Here is a 24,556-nt window from a genome sequence, read left to right on the forward strand (position 1 = left end):
GCTGGGTTACACTGCTGGGTTTGTGGGTTAAACCCAATTTCTCTTTGTGCCATTGCATTTATTGTAATATTGTTATTAAATTGTAACTCTGATTTATAATCTCTGTTGAGTTGGGTTCATTTCTCCTGCCGTTTCCCTTTAAACCAGCACAAGCACAGACGTGGCACTTTGCAGGTATCCTGGGAAAGCCCCTTGTCTGGAGCCTATGTGGGTATCACAGAGGGGTCACTCTGAAGCATGGGAGGTTTGGAGGGACAGCATCTCCCCTCTCCTGAGTCAGTGAAATTGTGAGTTAGTGGCTTTAAGCAAGACCTGGAGCCTGGCAGAGGTAAGGAAGGTCCTTCCCACAGGAAATTGCCTCCTTTTCCTGCCTCCAAGGTTGGGATATGTGGGATGTGCTGCTTGGTTGCTCAGATGCCTTTGATGGGATAAGAGGATTTGTTGGAAGTTAATAGGAAGAAATTGCATCTGATGAGGGAAATGAGAGGATGCCACTGGCACTTGGCTGGTATCTCCGAGTTGCCTGTGGGTGCTCCTTGGTGTTGTATCTTGCCTTTAAAGCTCCATTTCTGATCCATTTGAGGTTGCAGACAGAGCAGAGAAAGGTGTAACTGCCAAACCCAAATAAAAACAAAGTAGATCTCAGCAGCAAGAAGTCAAAATTTTAAAATTGCTGGAGACACCAAGTATTATCCAGAGTCCTGCTTCCATGGAGCAGTTTATTAAAGACCTGTTTTGTGCTGACTTACCTTCGTGTACATAAATAACAAAATAGATTAGATTGTCAGCTGCAGAATTAAAAATCTACATTTTCACAGAATTATGTTAGTGTTTATAAAACACTTCTCCTCTGGGCCTGGCTCTAAAGAGGAGATGAGTTTATCTTTCACTCATCTTAATGCTTTCTGACCTTATTTAAAGAATCTGTTTTTCCTGAAGTGTACTGACACAAGAAGGAAAAGGCACTGGAAAAATAAAATCTGCCCAGTGATTTTGGTCTCTGGGAGGGATTTAAATGTATTCCTTTGGTAAAACACTTCCACATCCCTGGAAGTGTCCAAGGCCAGGTTGGACAGCCTGGTCTAGGGGAAGGTGTCCTTGGCAGGGAATGGAATGAGATGGCCCTTAAGGTCTCTTCCAAACCAAACCATTCCATGATTTTATGATTTCAAGGGTGGAAGTGCAGCTGGATTATTGAAACACAGATGAGCTGGTACCCACACACTTGAGGCTGTGAAGCCACTCTGGACTGGATGCAGACTGCAAAACTGCCAGCATTGTGCTGGTGTTGGTAGCTCTTCAGCGTGAAAGCAGCTCTGTAGGAAAATTACCCAATATGTGAAGATAAAATTTATGCTTTGTTGGGCTGTGAATGTATTTTTCAGTTCTCCAGAAAAAATGGGCAGTTCTTTTCTCAATGAAGATGCAAAGATTGTGCTCATTTTCCTTAGAAACGAGCTGGGAACTCAAAAGGAATGTGGGAAAAACTTTTATTTTAAACACATGTGAACATTAAAAAGCTTGACTTGTAGCCCAAGACTGAACTAACACTGTCCTGATGGAAGCCACTGGCTGACTCAGCTAGGGGAGCACAACTGAGTTAACAACTGCTATTCTGAGAATAACGGGAAGGACTGTGGCCTTCCTGAGTGCTGGGCTTGTCTGTGTTAGTCTGTACAACTCTGTGGTGCTCCCAAAGCCCTCAGCCACCAGGAGCTCAGTGTCCCACCACCACTTCATGGCTGATGATTCAGGGAGTTATTTTCTTCTTACAACCATGTCCAGACTTTTCTGGCTTTAAGCATCTACATGTTTTGTTCCTTATGTGCTCTGTCACCACAAAGTGCCTTGCATAGATCTTATTTTCAGCAGTCCCCAGGGCAGCACTAGGGCTGGGCACTTACCATGAGCTGTTAATAGGCTGACCTGAACTAGAAAGCTGGAGAAGAAACTCCAAAGTTCAACCATCCTGGTATTTTGATCATTCAGTTCTAATTTGCACAGGTACTGTGTGGGGATGGACATTGTTTTCCTGGTGTGTGGTTGAATATTAAGAGAAGAAAGAAACTGAGCAGTGAAGTGTTTCCTTATTTACATACAAATAATAAGGCCTGTTTTCATGGAAAAGTCTGTTGTGTAAAGTTCTACCTCTTTTAATATTTTCCTTTACCCTGGTTTAGTTGTCTCCTGCAGTAACTGGGATGAGTCTTTGTGGGAGAGTTGAAGAAACTCCTCCACCCTTCATTAGAATTTGACTCCTTATCCCAAATGCTCCAAAACACATTTAAATCACAAACTTAGAGCTTTTGTCTAAGACATTCCCTTTTCTCTCTCTTCATCTCTGATTCCAGATTTAAACGTGATTGTGAATGTAAATTCCTTTAGAAGTGGCTGCCGTGCTTTCCAAGTAGGAGGTGTAAGCCAGAGAGCCCACTGAGGGAGATTGACTTCCAGCTGAGATGCAACCTGTGCCTGTTTCAGTGCTGCATGTGGGGTGGTGAAACCACCTCATCTTCCTCTGCACATGGGGTGATGGAACCACCTCATCTTCCTGTACATATGGAGTGGTGGAACCACCTCATCCTCCTCTGCATGCGGGGTGATGGAACCACATCATCTTCCTCTGCTTGTGGGGTGGTGGAGCCACCTCTTCCTCCTCTGTCTGCTCAGGGTCAGAAAGGGAAAGCTGCTTCCCACCTGTGTGTGGCTAAGTATGCCTCTGTCTGTCCAGTCCTGTTTCAATGGTGGAAGAGCTTGGGAAGAAGTATTGTGAGTGTCTGTGCAGCTCACACAAAGCCTTAAATGCTGAGGTGAATGAGGAGTTTTGTACAGACAGACACAAGCTGTCAGCTAAGGAAATGCTGATCTATCCACAACATCCTTATGATTATTTCATCCTTTGCTGGAGACAGATGTTCCTTGTTGGCTGTTCCCTGTAGGAAGCACTGTCGTGTCCCTGTCCTCACTTGTACAGGGCTGGAGTCAGCAGTGGACTTCAGTTCCTGTCTATGTTTCATCAGTGCTGCTGCATTGCCTGAATAAAAATATATGAAACATATATATGTTCATAGTTATTCCATGCAGAAACAACCCCAGGCTGAGCTGGAGTTGTTTGGCCTGGAGAAAAGGAGGCTCGGAGGGAGGCTCTTTCCATCTCCCTGACAGGAGGAGGGAGCCTGGTCAGTCTTTTCCCACCAGGCAAGTGGAAATGACCTCCAGGAGTGGTTTAGATTGGCTATTAGGGAGAATTTCTTCATGGAAAGGGTTGTCAAGCATGGGCACAGGCTGCCCAGGGCAGTGCTGGAGTTGCCATCCCTGGAAGTGCTGAAAGCACTTGCGGATGTGGCCCTTGAGGACATGGTTTAGTGATGAACATGACGATGGTGCTGGGTTGACAACCGGACTCGATCTGAAAGGTCTTTTCCAACCTTAAGGATTCCATGATTGTGCATTCCAGGTCTTTGTGCTTTAGTTTTTACTGAAGGAGCAGGCAGTGCCCACAGCCCTCCATGGGCACAGGTCAAACCCCAGCCTTGGGTGGAAACAGCCCCTTCTGCCATGGTTTGCCACCATTGGCAAATGTTGCCTTGTGTGGAGGTGACTTCTATACCAGGGCTGTCATTTTTCTCTTGATGAACACTTACCAGAGTGACTCTCTAGGCTTAAATAAGCAAAATAGAGTTGAAACAAAACACAGGAATTCTGTGTGTGATCTGAGTGGTGTAGGTTTTTGACAGGAAGGACTTAAGGAATTTAACAGTTCATGCCATTGTTTGGTGGCCAAAGGCTCCAGGGGGGTTACAATGAGCACCTCCAGGCTGGGCTGGAGGCAAAGCCTCAAGTGGGAATGAGCAAAAGGAGTCACCCAGTTCCTCCTGTGTGAAACCACAGTAACAGCATCAAACAACGTGCTTCATTTAGAAGTTAAAAACTCAATTTGCCTAATTTCTACCCCACGTAATTGCTTTCTTAGGGAGCTGAAACCCCTTGTTTCCAAAGAGCTGTAGTTCTAAGTCAAACTGTATGGGAAAGGAGAGATTTCCTGCTGAGCTTCCTGCTAGGGCTGCTAAATTCCGCTGGAACAATCCAAACATCATTATCAGCCCATTCAAATTAGTATTTCCTCCTACTTTTGTGAGGGATAAAAGGAGGTTTGTTTTGATGCTGTTGACTGAAGTATCCCACTGCAATTCCTTCACAATAACTGCTCTGGCGGTGGGTGCATTCTGGGGAATTTAAACCTCCTCAGGGTTGTTGGATCAAGGCAGAACTGTGGGGCCATCAGCTCCTCCAGTCTGTCATTAATCCAGGAAGTGCTCTGGGCCACAATCATTGCTGCTGAATTTCTTAACCAAACCCTGATTGCAGAACTTCATAAAGAAGAGCCTGAGGAAATGAGAGAGCTCTTCAGAACATCATAAAATAAAGAACCATTGTCATTTATGATTATAAACTTGACAAGGACTGGTGAGGACTAAAGGAAGTTTCCCAAATAAGGAGATGGAGCCCTGCAACAGCTTTTCTCTTTAACCACCCCTATCACTAATTAGAAACTCAATAACACTCAGAAGTTCCTTCCTCTGATACCAGATTTTTTTGGTGCACAACTCTCAGCCGAAGCAGGGCTGGAGGGCACATACTTCACCAGGAGCATGGGGATCCTGGGGCATGTTCAGGTCACTGAACTGTTGGGTCATATTCTCTCTGTTCACCTTTCTAAGGTATGCAAGACCAGCCAGGGCTGCTGCTGCTTCCATACCCTGTGGAGGTGCTTTGGAAGCTGTTCTGAGCAATGTAGCAGAGAAAACAAGCTTGACAGCAGCAGCTGGGGATGAGTCAGTGAGGGACTCTGCCCAGTTGGGTGATGTTCTGAATGGAGACGAGTGTTCAGTTCACAGTGAATAACTCCTCTGATGGATTTTACTGTTTTTCTGCTTTGCATGAATTGGCCATGTGGAAAAAGAAAATCTTGGCTTTTTGTTCCCCCTCCCAAATTGATTCAAGAGTTTTTTGTGACCAATTTCTGGATGGGCTCTCCTGGAGTGCAGCTCGGGGTGTGTTTTTAGCCTGTGCTCTGTGTGTTTCACTGGTGGAAGTGGATCAAGCACTGGGAAGCTGCTGGGGATTTTTGTTTTCAGGTACCAAAGTTGCAAAATTTAAGTACCTAAAAGCTGACACTGGCAACCTGGAAGATGTTTGAACTTGGCGTTGGCTTCATGTGAGTGTTCCTAACCAGCTCCCCATCACGGGGCAGCTCTGTGGGGTGTGCGGTGGGAGCTGTGCCACAGGGAATCAGATGTGGTTCAGGGACAACTGTGCAATCTCCTTCCCAACTTTAACCAAAAATGCAATTTCTATGTGATTGGTATGAGATCAAATTTTGTATTTATGTGAATTGCATGAATAAAGTGTGCCTAGTGTTTTGAAGCAGTTGCACTCTATAATGGCACAGTAGCTTGGTTTATCCTTGGTCACCATTTCCAGTCCAAAACAAAGACCTTTTTCACTTCTACACTCTTAAAATTTAAAGCAGCAACATGGACTAATGGTCAGCTGTCCCTTCCACTGCAGTGTGTGGTTTGGATGATTACAGTTCAGGAAAGATATTGAGGGGCTGAAGTGGGTCCATAGAAGAGCAACGAGGCTGGAGAAGGGACTGGAGCACAAGTGCTATGGGGAGAGGCTGAGGGAGCTGGGGGTGTTTAGCCTGGAGAAGAGGAGGCTCAGAGGTGACCTCAGCACTGTCTAGAACTACCTGAAGGGAAGTTGTGGCCAGGTGGGGGTTGATCTCTTCTCCCAGGCACTCAGCAATAGGACAAGGGGACACGGGCTCAAGCTCTGCCAGGGGAAATTGAAGTTGGAGACTAGAAAAAAATTCTTTCCAGAGAGAGTGCTCAGGCATTGGAATGGGCTGCCCAGAGAGGGGGTGGATTCCCCATCCCTGGAGGTTTTTCAGCTGAGATTGGCCGTGGCACTGAGTGCCATGATCTGGTAAAAGGACTGGAGTTGGACCAAGGGTTGGACTTGATGATCTTGGAGGTCTTTTCCAACCCAATCCATTCTATGATTTTATGATTCAATGATTCAGGCCTCCGGCTGCATAGACTGTCTGAGCCTGGACCTACTACCAGAGGACAGTATGAGAAGTGCCTGCATACGATGTGAGCAGGTGAACGATTTGCTGGGTCTGGTGGCAGAGCTAAAGGAAGAGGTTGATAGGCTCAGAAACATAAGGGAGAGTGAAAGGGAAATTGACTGGTGGAGTCACACCCTTTCCACCCCTAAGGAAGCCCAGCAGGAGGTGGTGAAGCCCAGCCCCTCCTGCCATCAGGCAGACGGAACAAACCATAGGGCTGGGGATGAATGGAAACAGGTGCCTGGTCAGAGAGGCAAAAACACCCCCTCTCGACCCCTTTCACCTGCCAGGGTGCCCTTAAAAAACAGGTATATGGCCCTGGACTCGGGCAGTCTGTTGGAGGACAGTCAGGAGGAGGATCTATCTACAAGATCTTCTGGTTACCCCCAGCCTACCGGACGGGTTACGACTACAGGTAAGAGAAAAAAGAGAAGGGTTGTTGTAATAGGTGACTCCCTTCTGAGAGGAACTGAGGGCCCTATATGTCGGCCAGACCCGTCCCACAGGGAAGTTTGCTGCCTTCCTGGGGCCAGGGTGAGGGATATTACCAAAAAACTTCCTAAACTTATCCAACCCTCAGACTATTACCCACTGTTGGTTGTCCAGGTTGGAAGTGATGACATTAATAAAAGGAGTACCAGAGTAATTAAAAAAGATTTCAAGGCACTGACCCGATCTCTTCAGGGGACAGGAGCACAGGTAGTAATTGCCTCAGTTCCTGTGCTAGCTGGGATGAATGAGGAGAGGTTTAGGAAAGCCCAGCTTACCAACAGGTGGCTTAGGGGATGGTGCTATCGTCAAAATTTTGGGTTTTTTGATCATGGCGCGAACTCCGTGTTGCCCAGTCTCATCAAAGCAGATGGGCTTCATTTATCTAGGGAGGGCAAAAGAACTGTAGCCCATAAGTTGGCAGGGTTAGTTAGGAGGGCTTTAAACTAGGTTTGAAGGGGGAAGGGACGGCAACTGGGCTCTCCAGAGACAGGCCTAAGAGCATAGAGCCTGAGTTGAGAATGAAATCAATGGCCCAGCTGAAGTGCATGTACACCAATGCACGCAGTATGGGAAACAAACAAGAGGAGCTGGAAGCCATAGTGCAGCAGGAAAACTATGACATAGTTGCTGTCACAGAAACGTGGTGGGATGACTCACATGACTGGAGTGCTGCTATGGGGGGCTACAAGCTCTTCAGAAAAGACAGGCAGGGAAGGAGAGGTGGAGGGGTGGCTTTATATGTTAGAGAGTCTCTTGACTCTGTTGAAGTTGAGGTCAGCAGTGACAAGGTTGAGTGCCTGTGGGCCAGAATCAGGGGCAAGGCCAACAAGGCTGACACCCTTGTGGGTGTCTGTTACAGACCACCCAACCAGGATGATGAAGGGGATGAATTATTCTACAAGCAGCTGGCAGATGTCTCAAAATCTCCAGCCCTTGTTCTTGTGGGTGACTTTAACCTGCCAGATATCTGCTGGGAGCTTCATACTGCAGAGAAGAGGCAGTCAAGGAGGTTCCTGGAGTGTATAGAGGACAATTTCCTTCATCAACTGGTAAATGAGCCTACCAGGGGAAAGGCCCTGCTAGACCTACTATTTACAAACAGAGAGGGGCTGGTAGATGATGTAGTGGTTGGAGGCCGCCTGGGGCATAGTGACCATGAAATAATAGAATTTTCAGTCCTCAGGGATGTAAGGAGAGTCACCATTAAAACCTCTACCTTGGACTTTCGGAGAGCAGATTTTGGCCTATTCAAAGAACTGATTCAGAGCATACCCTGGGAAACAACCCTTAAAGGTAAGGGGGTCCAGGAGGGATGGACATGTTTTAAGAGGGAGATTTTGAATGCACAGCAACAGGCTGTCCCAGTGTGCCGAAAGGCCAGCCGGAGGGGAAGACGGCCAGCTTGGTTAAATAGGGAGATTCTGCAAGAAATCAGGGATAAAAAGAAAGTTTACAGACTATGGAAAAAAGGGCTGGCTACTTATGAAGAATTTACAGATAGAGCTAGGTCATGCAGGAAAAAAATTAGGGATAGAAAAGTGGAATTTGAAGTAAATTTGGCTATTTCAGTTAGGGATAACAAAAAGTCCTTTTATAAATACATTAATAACAAAAAGAGGGGCAAGGAAAACCTCCATTCTCTGTTGGACTTGGAGGGAAATATAGTTAAGGAAGATGAGGAGAAGGCTGAGGTACTTAACACCTACTTTGCCTCAGTTTTCACCAGTAAGACAGGTGGCCCTCAAGACAACTGGCCTCTGGAGCTGGTAGACAGGGAGAGGGAGCTGAATACCCCTCCTGTATTCCAGGAGGAAATAGTGACCGACTTACTGAGCCAGCTGGATCCTAACAAGTCTATGGGACCAGATGGGATCCATCCCAGGGTGATGAAGGAGCTGGCAGAAGAGCTTGCCAAACCGCTCTCCATCATCTTCCAACAGTCCTGGCTCTCTGGGGAGGTCCCAGATGATTGGAGGTTGGCCAATGTCACCCCAATCCACAAAAAGGGCTGCAAGCAGGACCCTGGCAACTACAGGCCTGTCAGCCTGACCTCTGTGCCTGGCAGGGTTATGGAGCAGTTCATCCTGAGTGCAATCACACAGCACCTTCAGGGTGGACAAGGGATTAGACCCAGCCAGCATGGGTTTAGGAGGGGCAGGTCCTGTCTGACCAACCTGATCTCTTTCTACGATCAGGTGACCCACCTGGTGGATGAGGGGAAGGCTGTGGATGTGGTCTATCTGGACTTCAGCAAGGCCTTTGATACTGTCTCCCATAATATACTCCTGAAAAAGCTGGTAGCCCATGGCTTAGACAAGTGTAGCCTCTCCTGGATTAAGAGCTGGCTGGAGGGTCGGGCCCAGAGAGTGCTGGTGAACGGAGCTGCATCCAGCTGGCGGCCAGTCACCAGTGGTGTTCCCCAGGGGTCTGTGTTGGGTCCAGTCCTGTTTAACATCTTTATTGATGATTTAGATGAGGGGATTGAGTCCATCATCAGCAAATTTGCTGATGACACCAAGTTGGGAGGGAGTGTCGACCTGCTGGAAGGCAGGAGGGCTCTGCAGAGGGATCTGGATAGACTTGAGAGATGGGCTGATTCCAATGGGATGAAGTTCAACAAGGCCAAGTGCCGGGTCCTGCACTTTGGCCACAACAACCCCCTGCAGCGCTACAGGCTGGGCACAGAGTGGCTGGAGAGCAGCCAGGCAGAAAAGGACCTTGGAGTACTAATTGACAGGAAGCTCAACATGAGTCAACAGTGTGCCCAGGTGGCCAAGAAGGCCAATGGGATCCTGTCCTGTATCAAAAATAGCGTGGCCAGCAGGACCAGGGAAGTGATCCTTCCCCTGTACTCTGCATTGGTGAGGCCACACCTTGAGTACTGTGTTCAGTTCTGGGCCCCTCAGTTCAGAAAGGATATTGAGATGCTGGAGCGGGTCCAGAGAAGAGCAACAAGGCTGGTGAAGGGACTGGAGCACAAGTCCTATGGGGAGAGGCTGAGGGAGCTGGGGTTGTTTAGCCTGGAGAAGAGGAGGCTCAGAGGTGACCTCATCACTGTCTATAACTACCTGAAGGGAAGTTATAGCCAGGTGGGGGCTGGTCTCTTCTCCCAGGCACTCAGCAATAGAACAAGGGGGCATGGGCTTAAGCTCTGCCAGGGGAAATTTAAGTTGGATATCAGAAAAAAATTTTTTACAGAGAGAGTAATCAGGCATTGGAATGGGCTGCCCGGAGAGGTGGTGGATTCACCATCCCTAGAGATCTTTAAATGCAGATTGGACGTGGCGCTGGGTGCCATGATCTAGTAAATGAGCTAGAGTTGGACCAAGGGTTGGACTCGATGATCTTGGAGGTCTTTTCCAACCCAATCGATTCTATGATTCTATGATTCTATGATTCTATGATTCTAGGGTGAAATAAATGCAGTTTTTTTGTAAAAGGAGCACATAAGCTAAATAAAGGACTTACAGACATACATATTCACCTCTTTGTTTGTTTGCCTTTTTAATTATTAGGAAAAAGGAATACTGTTTCTGTAATTTAGTTACCATTAGGACCTCAGCTCAATTTGTAACTGGTTAAGACCATACTGAAAGCTCTTGGCTTCCTAAGGGTGTGAGTTCCAGCAGAGTCAGTGATCCGCCTCATTCTCCCAAGTGCTCTGGCAGGCACTCCCTGACTTCATTGCCTGATAAACACCATTCCTCTGCATTTTAACTTCTAAATGAAACAGGACTGGTGGAAATGCTTTGAAGAATGGAGCCTACCTAGCCACAAAACAGAGAATGCAAGGAACACGCTCTGCCCCAAGATAAAATGCTTTAGACAGGAATTACAAGGCTAATCGGAACCAGGCTCTCCAAAGCCTCAGCTCTTTTGAAAGTTAATAGCCAGCAGGAATATACTCTGTGTAATATGTGGGGAAGGAAGGTTGAGGGGGAAAACACAGCCAAGCCTGTGCTGAAGGGCAAGAAATGCTCTGCCTGCTCTGGGTTGTTATTGGAGCCAATAGAAGGGTGATTGTGTTGGAACTGTTTTGCTTCAAACTCAGGGACACAAGATACAGCAAAATGAGCCACATTTTTAAAAGGCAGGAAGAAGAATTGCTTAGGTTTTTAGCTGGTGAAAAAGGTTAAAGAATTTATTTAGTTGTTCCCCCCTCCTCCTTCTCTCAGCCTGGAGCTAATAAAGGATGTTGTCATGGAAACATTGAAGACCAAACATTGTCTAAATTATCTGACCTCTGGCACAGGTAATACAAGTTTTGACTTACAAGGATTATCCAGAACTAAAGCCAGAGGGAATATAAAGTTGCTATTCATTCACACTTTGAACAAAATCTGCCAAACAACCCTGGCTGAGGTTCTGTTGATGTATGTGTCTGTTGTGCACATAGTAAAATGAGAACGTTGGGTTTGGTTTATCCAGTTTTTCATTGTGCCTTTGGGCAGACACAACCCTCTGTGGTTTGCCAAGCAAGCCAGCATAGGGAACTGCTGAAAAAAGAATAATGGAGGAATCAGAATGTTTTCAGGTTGAAATAGAAAGCAGATGCCTCCCAAGGAGTGAAGGCAGTGAGACAGGAACTTGTCCTGGGTGAATGGTGGATGGATTCCTGTGAGGATTGTTAAGATTTCTTGAATTATAATTTCTTGATTTATAATTCAAGAAATCTTCATAATTCTCACAGATTCCCAAAGAGACACGGGTGACTTCAGAGGACATAGGGAAGCTCAGGAAAACATCTTGCTGTACAAAGATTACTGCAAGTGTGACAGACCTGCCTCACCCTGCTGTGGTGATGGAATGGGAGATGGAGTCCAGCAGGAATGGAAGAGGATGGTGGGAAAGAGAAGGGAAGGCTGAGGTCCTGACCTGAGGCCATGAGATGTGTGTTGAACACTGCGCTCAGCCTGTGCTGCTCCTGCAATCTGCTTTCCTGCTGTTTCCAAGGAGAGGAGCCCCAAAGTCTGAGCAGGGCCTGTGGGTGACAGCCCCATCCCCATCCCTGAGCTGAGGGATTTTGCTCATGGAAACACTGGATCACTGCTGTCCTTTCAGTGAGATTTAGAGTCAGACACACTCCTGAACACCGAGGAACCTGCACAGAGTAAATGTCTCTGGGAACAGGTCCTGGGGAGAGCTTAACCAGCCCCACTGACGTAAGTGAGAGCTCAGGCTGCAGGGAAAGCAGCTGCCTCTGGGGCTGGGTTGTAATTCTCCCCTCCCCTGTCTTTGCCAAGATAAATGTTCTTCTTGTCTTTACCTTACTCATTAAAATGTCTTCCCAGCCATCTCAGATAAATCATGTTAAGAACATGTTACACTGGACACCTAAATGGTGAAATTCAATGAGGGAATTTAATAAAACCTCTCAGAGTGTTGATAAGAAATGACAACCTATTAAGAGGTAAAGCTCCAAGACTTTGCCATTTATTTATTAAAGCTTTAAATGATGAAGAGATTGGAGCAGGAAAAAGACCCACTGGAAACAGTTATTTTTCAGTTTTTGAAGAACTCCCTCAAGTTGTTCTGTGAGGTTCTTTTTCATTATTTTTCATAATATAAGATTTTATGTTTTCAGGCAGGTATTTGATAAGAAATACAACACCTTTTTCTCCAGTGGGAGCAAACAATTCTTGTGGAATGTATGTGCTGGGTGCTCTGCAGCTTTAGATACTGTTTCCTTTAAAAGGGAAGATAGATGTGTGTAAACCCAGAAACATGTTTCAAGGTGCATTTTCTGGGTTTTGTTTTTTTAATAAGGGAGCAGGAAGCAAGTGATGAGCCCTGACTAGCCAGGAGAAGCAGGACTGTGCTTTGATCCCTTGCTGGGCTGTGTGTGCTCCTGGAGATGATGGAAACTGCTCCTGTTCTGCTCCGAACAGTTCCTGTTCTTTCTGCACTCCTTTCTGCTGGGTGACGGTGGCTGCAGCAGATGAAGACAACCTGCCCATCTGGGTCACCTCCTGTCCCAAAGAACAGCTTTATTCTGAGGTGTGGGGAGGTGCTGGTGCCTCCCCCCAGGGTTCAGCCTGCTTTGCTGCTGGGGAGGGCACAACAGCCCCCACGTGCTGACTCGGGACCTGCTCTGTGAGCCTGGTTCTGTCAAGAGAATCTCAGAATCCCGGGATATGCTGAGCTGGAAGGGACCCACATGGATCATGGAGTCCAACCCTCAGACCTGCACAGGCCCAGCCCCAAGAGTCACCCCCTGTGCCCCAGAGCATCATCCAAACACTCCTGGAGCTCTGGCAGCCTTGGGGCTGTGCCCACTGCCCTGGGGAGCCTGGTCAGTGCCCACCACCCTCTGGGGGAAAGAGCCTTTTCCTGAGATCCACCCTAACCCTGCCCTGACACAGCTCCAGCCATTCCCTGGGTGCTGTCCCTGGTCCCCACAGAGCAGAGCTCAGTGCCTGCCCCTCCTCTGCCCCTGCCAAGGAAGTTGTCCCTGCCCTGAGGTCTCCCCTCAGTCTCCTCTTGTGCAGCTGAACACACCAAGTGCCCTCAGTGCCCTCACATGCTGCCCCTCCAGGCCCTTCCCCATTTCCCTGTCCCTCCTTTGGACACTCTCCAATGGCTCAATCTCTCCCTTCCATTGTGTCCCCCCAAACTGCCCTCCCATTGCAGGTGACTGTTGTTGAGGGACCATCCCACGGGTGGTGCTGGGCTGTGGGGCTGCCCCACGGGCCCTTGGGGAGGGTGATCTGTGCCAGTCAGGACTTGGGTGGTTAGTGCCATTGCTTTTTCCAGACTGCGTTCCAGCTGGGAGTGCCAGCTGCCAGTGCCTCATGGGCATGAGCAGTGAAGGCCTCAACAGGGAGATGTGCCCTAATGGAGTGTCTCATCTCTGAGAGAGATAAATTTAATCTTCGTGCACAAACTCACCAAAATGAATGTCAGTGCACAAACTCATTTCCTTGCCAGATCCTGTGTTGTTTGATGGTTTTTAATCCCCCCTTCCCTTCCCCTCCCCTCCAAGGGTAGGTACTATGGTTAGGGGGAAGATGAGCTGTTTTCCTCAGATATAGGAATGCAATGGGATATTTCGTCATCAGAGCAAGAGCTCTGCTCCTTTTGGGGGGATGAGCTTTTCCTCTCTCACTGCTGAGTGCTGATCCAGCAATTAAGAGCTGGAATTAAAGGCAGCAGGGAGGAGATGGAGCTGCTTGGGGGTGACAGCATCCCCTGCCATGCTGATGTGCCTGGTCAGCCATGCTCCCTCTGCAACACAGGACACTGACTTTTTCTGGCTAACAGATAATCTTATTTGAGATTAATACCAGTTTTGAACTTACCTCTACCTTGGGTCAAGTGGTTCTATCCCTGCATTAAGTTACATGGGTCTCTCTGTAGGTAAAAATTACTATCTAGGAGTCCTTAATGTGTCATGGCTCCTATAATAACTTCAGTAGAAAGGAAAATAATTGTTTATTTAAATTAATGAAATCATGGTGTTGTTAAAGCTAATGGCCAGGTGTAACCCATCACTTGCCACTGGTGGGTGGGAGGGTTGGATGGGCTGGTTACTGGGAGGGGTCAGTGCTCACTGCTCCCATCATGGGAGCAATCATAGACTTGTGGAATAGTTTGAGTGGGAAGAGATTTAAAGCCCGTCCAGTCCCTTGCAACCCCAAAGTGAGAATGGGAGGCAGCAATGAAATTGTAGGTGTCAAACACTTCAGTGGTCTGAGTGGAAACTCAGGTAAAGCTGAAATCAGGGAAACTTCACTGTCCAAAAAGCTCTGGCAGGAAACCGAGATATTCTATCCCTTTTTGACCTACCAGAGCTGATGTTCTATCACTCTTGAAACATGATTTGTGAACACTGTGTGGAAAAGGGGAGGAAGGTTTTTTGAAAATGCCTTTTGTCTCCTTTGCTGCTCTGGTTCACTGTGTCAGTGGGGGAAAATAAATGAGTAGCTTTTATTTGTGTGTTTTCCTCAGTGAGATATTGGAGCTTCAACTACACTTTTCAAAATAAAATTTTTAAATTTTATAATTTTAATTTTAAAATTTTTGAACCCATAGCAGATTTTTTTCTAGCTGAATACTGGAATTCGTGGGTGGCAGCATGTAAAAGCTGCATGGATCTCACGTGACTATGGAAAACCTGAATGTGCCCCTCAGTGGGGCATCCATTGGAACAGGCATTGAGACAACTCTGAAGCAGACTCCAGTAGGAGTTAAAATCCTCTGAGGGGAAAATGGTTTTCTAAATATTTGAATTAACTTCTTAATGTCTTTAAAAAAGATAATACACAAATTTTTGAGATTAGGCCAAACTGTTCTTGAATTCATACCTTCAAAGTGATAATTGCAGGAATGAGTTCTTGGATTGCAAACCAGTGGGAAGTGTTGCTGTTCTAAGGCACAGCCTGACAGAAATTGGGGTTATATCCCCTGGTCAAGAGACCTATAAATAGCAAATTATCTATTTGTCTTAGATGTCCTGTGAAATGACTCTGTGAAGTATCAAAGAGTCACACAGTATAAAAGATTCAGGATTATGGATGACTCTGTTTGCCATGAGCAGATGCTTCTAAATCTGCTTTAGTGTCATGGAAGCCCCAAATCAACAAAGCTCTGTTTGAATGTTGAAGTATTTCAAAGTCTGTTATGCGTGTGTGGCTCGGCTTTGCAGAGCTGAAACTCTCCATCCAGTGCAGAATCTCTATGACCTTCAGGCCTGTGCATGGATATATTTGTATATATTAGTCCTTGCTAATGGAGAATTTAAATATTATAAATCCATGCTAATGACTGTGAGTCCTATTGTAAATTATTCTAGTTTTTCTAATTCCTGATTAAGATAAAATGCTGTTCATTTTATTAGATTCATTAAGGATTTAATTATTCATAAGATCACAACAAAAGGCAATATATTTTGGAAATATGAGCCTTTGATAGTTGGCACTTCAGGAGACCAATCTGATACTGAGTCTTCAGTGAGGAATGAGTAACTCACTTCATTTGCATAATAAATCACATAGATTACTGCAATTTAGATAAGTAAATTCTGCTCTCTTCTTGTGTTCTAGCAAGAGCAACAAATGTATTTCAGCAGTTGGCAAAATGAAAGGAGTTTCCACTAAGGGAATGAATTAAAACTATGTTAAAAACCTGTTTTATAGCAATGTTTTGCCATTCCCTGGTACAGGGTGTGTTTCCTGCCAGGTTACCTGCTCGGATCAGTGTCCCCCTGTCCCAGAGCAGCTCTGACCCCTCACACAGCTTTCACTCTCAGGGATATTTTAACGGTGGGTTTGTGCTGTGGAAAAGGGAAACATTGCATGGACTGCAGGGCAGGGGCAGCTGGTTCTGGTGCCACGTGCCCTGCCCTGTGTGGGCATGAGTGGGGCAAAACAAGGGGACACAAATGGCTTTGTTCAGCAGAGCCCCCTCCCCTGGGCCACACTGACTTCCAATCTGGGATGGGTTGTTCTGCCTAAAGAGAACAAAGTAAAAGTCACAAAAGTGTGCAGTGTTCCTTCCCCCCTTGCTCTTCATTTTGTTCAGCATGTAAGTGAGGACGCAGGAGGTGCCTGTGCCAGGATTTTGCCCACAGCCCTTGCCGTGCTGGGATTTTCCCACAACATTCCTTGGTCATAACATCTTTTCTCCCCTTCTCTTTGTAACCCCACGGAGTCACAAAACTTGAGTTTATAGGCACAAAAAGGTTGATTTTTGTCATGGACACCCAACTCGCCCTCGTAGTGACAAGTTCCAGGCTGTTCCTACATGTTTGCTGCTGCACCAACAAAAGCCAGGGAGGAGGCAGGGCTGAGGGGGGTGCAGTGGATGGTGCTCCAGGGCACAGGTGCCACTGCTTTGGGCACTGGTGGTCACAGCTGTGTCTTGTCTCTGTGTAATTCCTCCTCTCACCCATCCATCCCAATCACTGATGAGGAAGGGATTTTTCCACAGGCTATTTTCTCTCAGGTAGAGTTTCTTAAAGTTGTTTTCTCATGAGCATTTGGTGATCATAAGCAATGTATTTTGTGTTGGTTTCTTTTTCCTAGATGCTTTCTGTAAAGTAAGCCACACTGGTGAGAACTTTTCACTTTCCAGAATCTAATACTCTAATATTACCTCCCACATTAACTGTTGACAGTACAAAGGAATAGCCTTCTGTTGAGGAGGTTTGTGTCATTTCTCCCAGGCACTCAGCAACAGGACAAGGGGGGGCATGATGGGCTCAAGCTCTGCCAGGGGAAGTTGAAGTTGGAGATCAGAAAAAAAATTCTTTGCAGAGAAAGTGCTCAGGCATTGGAATGGGCTGCCCAGAGAAGGAGTGGATTCCCCATCCCTGGAGGTTGTAAACTGAGATTGGCTGTGGCACTGAGTGCCATGATCTGGTAAAGGGACTGGAGTTGGACCAAGGGTTGGACTCGATGATCTTGGAGGTCTTTTCCAACCCAATCCATTCTGTGATTCTGTGGTTTAGGGTGGGAGAGAGCTTGAAGCAACCTGGTCTGGTGGAAGGAAGTCCCTGCCCACAGCATGGGGGTGGAAGGAGAGAAGCTTTGAAGTCCCTTCCAACCAAACCTTTCTGTGATTCTGTTTGTGTAAGTGCCAATGTTTTTTAGCATTGAAGACAGCACCTCGTTTAAATGTCTTACCCTTGCTATCTGCTGACTGCTTAGCTTTATAACACACTATAAAAAGTGCTCCTGCCATTGTTTGAAACACACAAAAGCTGTTTGAAGTACATTACCCAGTGTGGTCTCTTCCAGCCTCCCCCACCCTGAGGCAGCAGAAGTGTGTTGGTACCATCAGGTGTCTTGGTTTCTTCTGAATTGTGCAGCCTGGAGTCCCAGATGTTTTGAGATGGAGCCATTTCAAAAAGTGACTCCCTTATAGTTAAGTGTTACAATTTTGCAAAGAAACATTGTTTGACTTGGTCCCATGTACCAAATGCAGACAGCAGCAAGGATTCTGTGAACTTCTCCATCAAACCTTACCTGTTGGATGAGCTGCCATCTGATGGTGTTGTTAGCAGGCTCGAGGAGAGGGGTTTGGTTCTGGGTTCACATGGGGTGGCTGCAGAGGCCTCCTGGCAGAGCAAAACTGTGCAAGGCCACACCAGCACAGGATGGCTCCCAAATGTTAAGTTTTGTTTTCAGGTCCTGTCAGGAGGGAGCTGCACCTTCAGCAGTGCCATTCTGCAGCAGTGGCATTTTTCCTAAAATCCTGACAGAGGAAGAGGTTCCACCCTCCTGCTGCAAGCAGAAGTGACTCACAAGGGATTGATTTAAAACTGGCTGTGGATTCTTGAAAATATACTATTCTCCTGGGCCTTGGGCAAGGAGACCTCAGGTATCAGGCACCAAAGGTCCATCTCACCCACACAACTTTGGGATTGTTTTTTCTCCTTTCTTCTTATTGGTAACACCAAACTGTGCAAGAGTCTGGCCTGGAAATATGAATAAAATGCACAAAATGTTTCTTATATCCATATAAATGGCTTTAAGAGGAACTGGAGCACTTCTGATGAGCCAAGGGAGAGAGAGAGGGTGCTGTTCCTGCCCAGCACAGGGGCATGGACTCTGGGGGGTTCAGAGCCCTGTGCTCTGATGTAGCATCTTTAGTGAGTGCAGTGACATGGATGGAGAAGTCAGAGCCCCGAGCACTCGTGATGCTCCTCATGTCTCTCTAAAAGACACCTCTGAATCCTTTTCTTTCCCAGGATCTGTGGAACTGCTCCCAGAGCACGAGCAGTTCAGGAGGGATGTTCCTGCATGGAGCATGGCCCTGGCATGGGCATCCCCTCAGCTGCTCTGTGGCACTGCTGGGGGTGTGGCCCCCAGCAGCAGGGCAGGTGTTCCACCACAAGGCAAACTGCTGCACAGCCTCCAAAACATGCTCATTCTGCCCAGTGTGCTGTGCCCTGAGACTGTCCCATGCTGCAGTAGGTATGTTGGATATTGCAAATTAAGTCATATTTCACTGCCAATTTGCATCCTTGGTGGAAATCCACAAGGAAGAATGTGAAAACTAGTGCAGCATTCTGCATGTCCTTCTCTTTTACTGCATCCCAGTGCCAGTGTTTTGCAGGAGCTCCTTAGCAGAGGCAGAGCTGTGTCTCAAACCCTTTTCATTATGCTTTTAAACCAGCTGAACCCCCAAAGCTGGGACACACTCAGCTAACCCAGCCTGAGGCAGTGAGGGCACGGTTACAACTTGTTAAATCAATTTGCATTGGGTGGCCAAGCAGGATTTTTCGGGGTTTTCTTCAGGGATGTCAAATGTGGAGTTTTCTTCAAAGCAGTTATGTCTTTTATTGTATTTAAAACTCTAATTTGCTTCTGCTGTTCTTTCCTGAAAGGCATCACCAGGTGACCAATTACATCAAGATGTTTCAGGTATCAGTTGCCTGTTTCTTTTTATACATATAACCAAATGAAATAGTGAAACAAAGGAAAACAAGTGGCTGAACTATGATTATTTTAAAGATCTCAGTAAAAAAAACCCCAGAGATAAACCCAGTGCATTCCATACAGCAACTCTGGGTGTATCTTTTATACAGATTCCACGAAGGAATTGATTGAGAGCTGCTGTGGAGCTGGACAACAGTGGGCCATGGACAATGGGGAGTGCACAGAAATCCCTGTGAGTGGAATGGATGGTGACATTTGCAGGTATGTGAGGCAAAGCCCAACAGTTTAGATTAACATAAAGAATAATCCTTTAGAAGAAATCAAATATAGTCTGTGGGGTGTCCAGGAGAGTGGGAACTGTTTCATTCCTTGTCTAAATTCTTGGTAGTCTGGCAATATGTCATGGTAAATTAGAAAGAAGGATTTCTCCCTCCATTTCCCTGAAATCTATTCTAAACAAAAGTCTGTTCAAGTTTTTTCCTCTCTTATGTGAACAGAGGAAATTTTTGTTTGCCATTTTCTTCACATCTGTGGAGCTGCAGGTGAGTAGAAGGGCAGAGCTTGGCTTCCCTTTGGGGAGAGCTCAATGCAGGAATTAATTGGCAATTGTATCATGAAATAGTGTGGTTATTGCCCAGTGGGGATGGCTCTGGTTCAGCTGGAGAGGCACCACTTGCCCTGATGGTGCTGCTGGTGGGAGCAGCATCTGCTCTGAGCGCTCAGCAAGAGAAGGGAGTGGGTGCAGAGCAACATGAACTCGATACTGCACTGGCTGCAATTTATCCCATTCCCTGCCCCCCAGTCTGAACCAGCCTCAGGGAGGGATGAAGGTAAAGCTGCTCCAGACTCACATTCTCAAAGGGTGATCCCACCATTTACAGCATTGAAAGCATTTGGCATAATCACTTTTATCAAATTTCATATCATGACACCTTTCTGCAGTCAGTGGGAGATTGAAATCCCCCCCAGTGGGATCTGGCATGACATAACTGGCACAGACCAACTGTCTGTGAAGTCAAGACAGATTAAAAAATTCCAGCCTTGGCCTAAGTAGGTGCAAATCCAATACATTAATGAGTTGCACCTGCACATCTGAGGCTGGGTTGAAATGAAAAAGCCAGATCCTAAATGTTTCAGTCCCTGTGAATCTATTGGGACTTAAAGCAATAAGAGATCAGGGGTTCAGTTGTTTTACTTACAAAAATTTCAATTGTGTCCCTGTTCTAAAGATTTAAAACCACCTATTAATAAGATGTCTAAATAAAATGGTAAGTGTAAAAAAAATATTCAAATATGTGGCCTCAGAATGTGGAAAGCAAGGACAAAAACTTGTTGGTGCTACTGGGGCCAGTGACCTGCCCCAGCCAGCAGGGCTGGTGCCCCTGTACTGAGCCAGCCCAGGGCACTATCTGGGTGCTGGAAGTAGTGCAGGCCCCCAGGAGTCTGCTCTGACTCAACTCACTGTCTAAAGGTATGAAAAAGTAGAAACATGGAATCCCAGACTGGGTTGGGTGGGAAGGGACCTTAAGGCTTCATTCCACCCCCTGCCCAGGGCTGGGGCACTTCCATTGTCCCAGGTTGCTCCAAGCCCTGTCCAGCCTGGCCTTGGACACTTCCAGGGATAGGAATAGATAGAAGATAGATATTTCAAAAAATAGTTCCTGTTCTGCCAGGATAGTTTTCTTTCAATATTTGGGTTTACAAGTGATGATCGCCAAGATAAAGGGTTGATTTTCTCAGCTGAGGGAAACAAGTCACAGAATCCCATGATATGCCAGTTTGGAAGGGACCCACAAGGATCACGGAGTCCAACCCTCAGCCCTGCACAGGACACCCCAAGAGTCACCCCCTGTGCTCCAGAGCATCATCCAAACACTCCTGGAGCTCTGGCAGCCTTGGGGCTGTGCCCACTGCCCTGGGGAGCCTGGTCGGTGCCCACCACCCTCTGGGGGAAGATCTTTTTCTAATGTCCACCCTAACCCTGCCCTGGCACAGCTCCAGCCATTCCCTGGGTGCTGTCCCTGGTCCCCACAGAGAAGTGAAGCCTCGCCTGTGTCTGTTGAAGTTGTTTATACAGAGGTTGCAGTCTGAGGTGTCTGTTGTTTCCAAATGCCATTTTGGGAAGTTCAAGTAGCAAAAGCTTCAATGTTAAAGCTACTTGTTGATGTATCTTGATGTCTCTGGACACTCATGTACCAGCTTGGCCTGTGCCTGTGTAGAGAGTACAACATGAGCTGCAGGATGGGCACTGGGACTGCCTAAATGAGATCATGGGCAGGAACTTGATGACTGCACTTAAACTAAAGCAAGTTACAGGAAATCTTTAGATAATCAATTGATAGTCAGATGTAAAAGTACTCCAGAGCTTGTACTCCCAGGCTGTATCAGAAATAGGATGTTAAACTTGATGAAATCTCATCTGACACAGCAGAGTCATTTTAATCTCATAATTGATATGTTTTATCCTAACAGAGCACTGTTTATCTGGGTGGCTTTTGCATTGGCTGTCCCCAGCAGGGATCCTGCTCTTTGCTGACTCCGTGTCCCACTTAGAGACTCACAGCAGTTTCAAACACTGACATCACTTCTCTGATCTTAACTCATTAACTTTTTCCCTGAAGCAGAAACGTTCTGAGCCTTCTTTGAACCATCAACTCATTTATCTGCTCTGTAAAGAGTAGGTTTGTGAAGAATTAAAAATCAAGAGAAGTGGTTAACACCGTTTGTTCCAAATTCATTTTGTAGTGGTGAAGGAGCTGAAACTGAGCTGTGCTGATAGGTAAAAAATACTCAGATGTGGCCAGTGATACTCCAGTGCTTCAGGAATTTCTCATGGCTAAATGTCACATTTCAGGGAACATGAATCTATAGAGACTTCAGTGTTTAAATACAGCAAGTAATTTGAACATATAAAAATGCTTCTAGTAGCATTTTGTCATTTCTACAAACAATAGCAAGTTCTGGTTAGTTTGGGGGGTCCTTTTTTTTAATTGTAATGAAAATTTGGATATCTTATGTAAGAAATAATAGTTAAATTACTGGTACTTGAAGACATTCAGGTAATAATAACTCATTGCTCAAAACCTTGTATTTCCCCAGTTGGCAATTAATAGTGGATTAGAAAACTAACTTCCCTGAAGACAAAGGCCATGGAGGGGGTAATCCCCTTCCTGTGATCCAACTCAACCCACTGGTTCCTGGTTTCACCTGCTCTGTGCCATCCAGCATAAATACATTAATATAAAGCTGACAAACACACCATTGGCTGGGGAAGAGGCCAAAAGACTGCTGCTGCTGCTGCCTGATTCCTAATGGATAATACATATCCCTTTTATTTTTTATCTCAATTGCCTGATCTGCAGGTAACTCAACATAACCACCCCAAGAGAATTCTTGTGTCCTGCAGCTCCCGGTCCTCACCCCTGCCCATCCCAGGAGCCCTTCCCTGTGCCAGGACTGAGCACACACCCCTCCTGGGGGCTGATAGTCTTTAGGCTGTGTGGGTTCAGAGTAAGGGTCATGGATCAACGACCTGATATGACTCCAGCCTAAATAATTCTCCAGAGTAAAGCCAAAGGCACTGTGGGATTTTATCTGCCCTTCTCTATAGGAGTGAAGGGAGCACATCCCTCTTTGAGTGAGAGGAATCCACCACAGACTAAAAAACAGTGGAGGAGACTGTTTTATTACTTCAATAAACATCTATTAAAATCCACTTAGGGATTGAACATTTAGATTTATCCTCTATTTCATGTCACCCTTCAGTGAATTTTGATTTGAAAAAACATATCTAGGAAATGTACATTCCGAAAGTATTCCATATAGAGTGATCTAGTCCCCCATAACCTCTTGATAACCAAAGTCAGAGGAGAACTTAAATTCTGGGTTACACTCTGTGGTGGTTTAAAGGAGAGTTTGAGGTGTTTTGGGATGTGCTGCTTTCCTCAAGCGCCATCCAGGGCTGTAGTTTTCTGGATGGTAGAGGAGGAGGTGTGTACAGATGTGTTTCCCCAGTTTCCATGGAAGAAGGTTCCTGTCTGTTTTCAGCTTCTGAAACCTTCTGAAAGACTTCTGAGAAGCAAACCATGGGCAGAGGGACTGTCACACAAATAATGATGAGCTGTGAGAGATATTGGTGACCAGACTTTGAGAGACTTCTTGGGCATTTATCATTACACGTTTTACTAGAATGAAATACCTCCTGCAAAGGCGAGCGGTACCATCTGATTTATATTCATAGAATTGTGGAATCATTAAGGCTGGAAAGGGACATTGAGCCCAACCATTAACGCAGCACTGCCAGGTCTACCCTTGAACTCTGTTCCCAGGAATCACATCTATGTGCTGTTTGAGCACTTCCAGGGATGAGGACCCCATTGTTCCCTGGGCAGCCTGTCCCAAGGCTTGACAACCCTTTCCATGAAGAAATTTTCCCTAACAGACAACCTAAACCTCCCCTGGCCCAGCCTGAGGCCGTGCCCTCTGCTCCTGTGCCTGTGCCCTGTGGCACAGCCTGACACCCACACACACCACACACTCCCCCATCCCCCTGGCTCCCCCCTCCTGGCAGGAACTGCAGAGCCAGAAGGTCTCCCCTGAATCTCCTTTTCTCCAGGCTGAGCTGCCCCCAGCTCCTTCAGCTGCTCCAGCCCCTTCCCAGTTCCATTCCCTGGACTTCCTCCAGCCCCTCAATGTCTCTGTTGTCATGAGAGGCTCAGAACTGCCCCCAGCACGGGAGGTGCCCCAGCAGTGCCAGCACAGGGGACAGTCCCAGCCCTGGGACACACCGTGGCTGGCACAGCCCAGGGGCCACTGGGGCATTTACACACATTGCACAGAATCCCAGAATATGCTGAGCTGGAAGAGACCCACAAGGATCATGGAGTCCAACCCTCAGCCCTGCACAGGCCCAGCACCAAGAGTCACACTCTGTGCCCCAGAGCATCATCCAAACACTCCTGGAGCTCTGGCAGCCTTGGGGCTGTGCCCGCTGCCCTGGGGAGCCTGGTCAGTGCCCACCACCCTCTGAGGGAAGAACCTTTTCTAATGTCCAGCCTAAACCTGTCCTGACACAGCTCCAGCCATTCCCTGGGTGCTGTCTCTGGTCCCCACAGAGCAGAGCTCAGTGCCTGCCCCTCCTCTGCCCCTGCCAAGGAAGTTGTCCCTGCCCTGAGGTCTCCCCTCAGTCTCCTCTTGTGCAGCTGAACACACCAAGTGCCCTCAGTGCCCTCACACGCTGCCCCTCCAGGCCCTTCTCCATCTCTTTGCCCTCCTTTGGACACTCTCCAATGGCTCAATCTCTCCCTTCCATTGTGTCCCCCTCAGGCTGCCCTCCCATTGCAGGTGACTGATGTTGAGGGACCATCCCATGGGTGGTGCTGGGCTGTGGGGCTGCCCCACGGGCCCTTGGGGAGGGTTATCTGTGCCTGCCCCTCCCAAGGAAGTTGTCAGAGAGTCCAACCTTGTGGAACATGTTGAACCTGATGCTGTGAGAGACCCCAAAAAAGCCAATTTACTGTGGGATAAGACAAAAAGTGAAAGTCCTTTA

The 24,556-nt window shown here is 46.9% G+C and overlaps 1 protein-coding gene across 4 annotated transcripts in view; it reads left to right on the forward strand.

The window, feature by feature from the left end:
* The window catches only part of FBLN2 (fibulin 2), a 112,649-nt gene that overhangs the window by 55,885 nt on the left and 32,208 nt on the right, over window positions 1-24,556 (forward strand). For all 4 annotated transcript variants that reach the window (XM_071550993.1, XM_071550992.1, XM_071550995.1 and 1 more), the window contains one exon: window positions 19,158-19,269. In XM_071550993.1, the coding sequence (XP_071407094.1) occupies window positions 19,158-19,269 (112 nt within the window). The remainder of the gene's footprint in view (window positions 1-19,157; window positions 19,270-24,556) is intronic.

Source organism: Pithys albifrons, chromosome 3 (assembly GCF_047495875.1).
Source record: "Pithys albifrons albifrons isolate INPA30051 chromosome 3, PitAlb_v1, whole genome shotgun sequence".
In the NCBI taxonomy this organism is placed as follows: domain Eukaryota; kingdom Metazoa; phylum Chordata; class Aves; order Passeriformes; family Thamnophilidae; genus Pithys; species Pithys albifrons.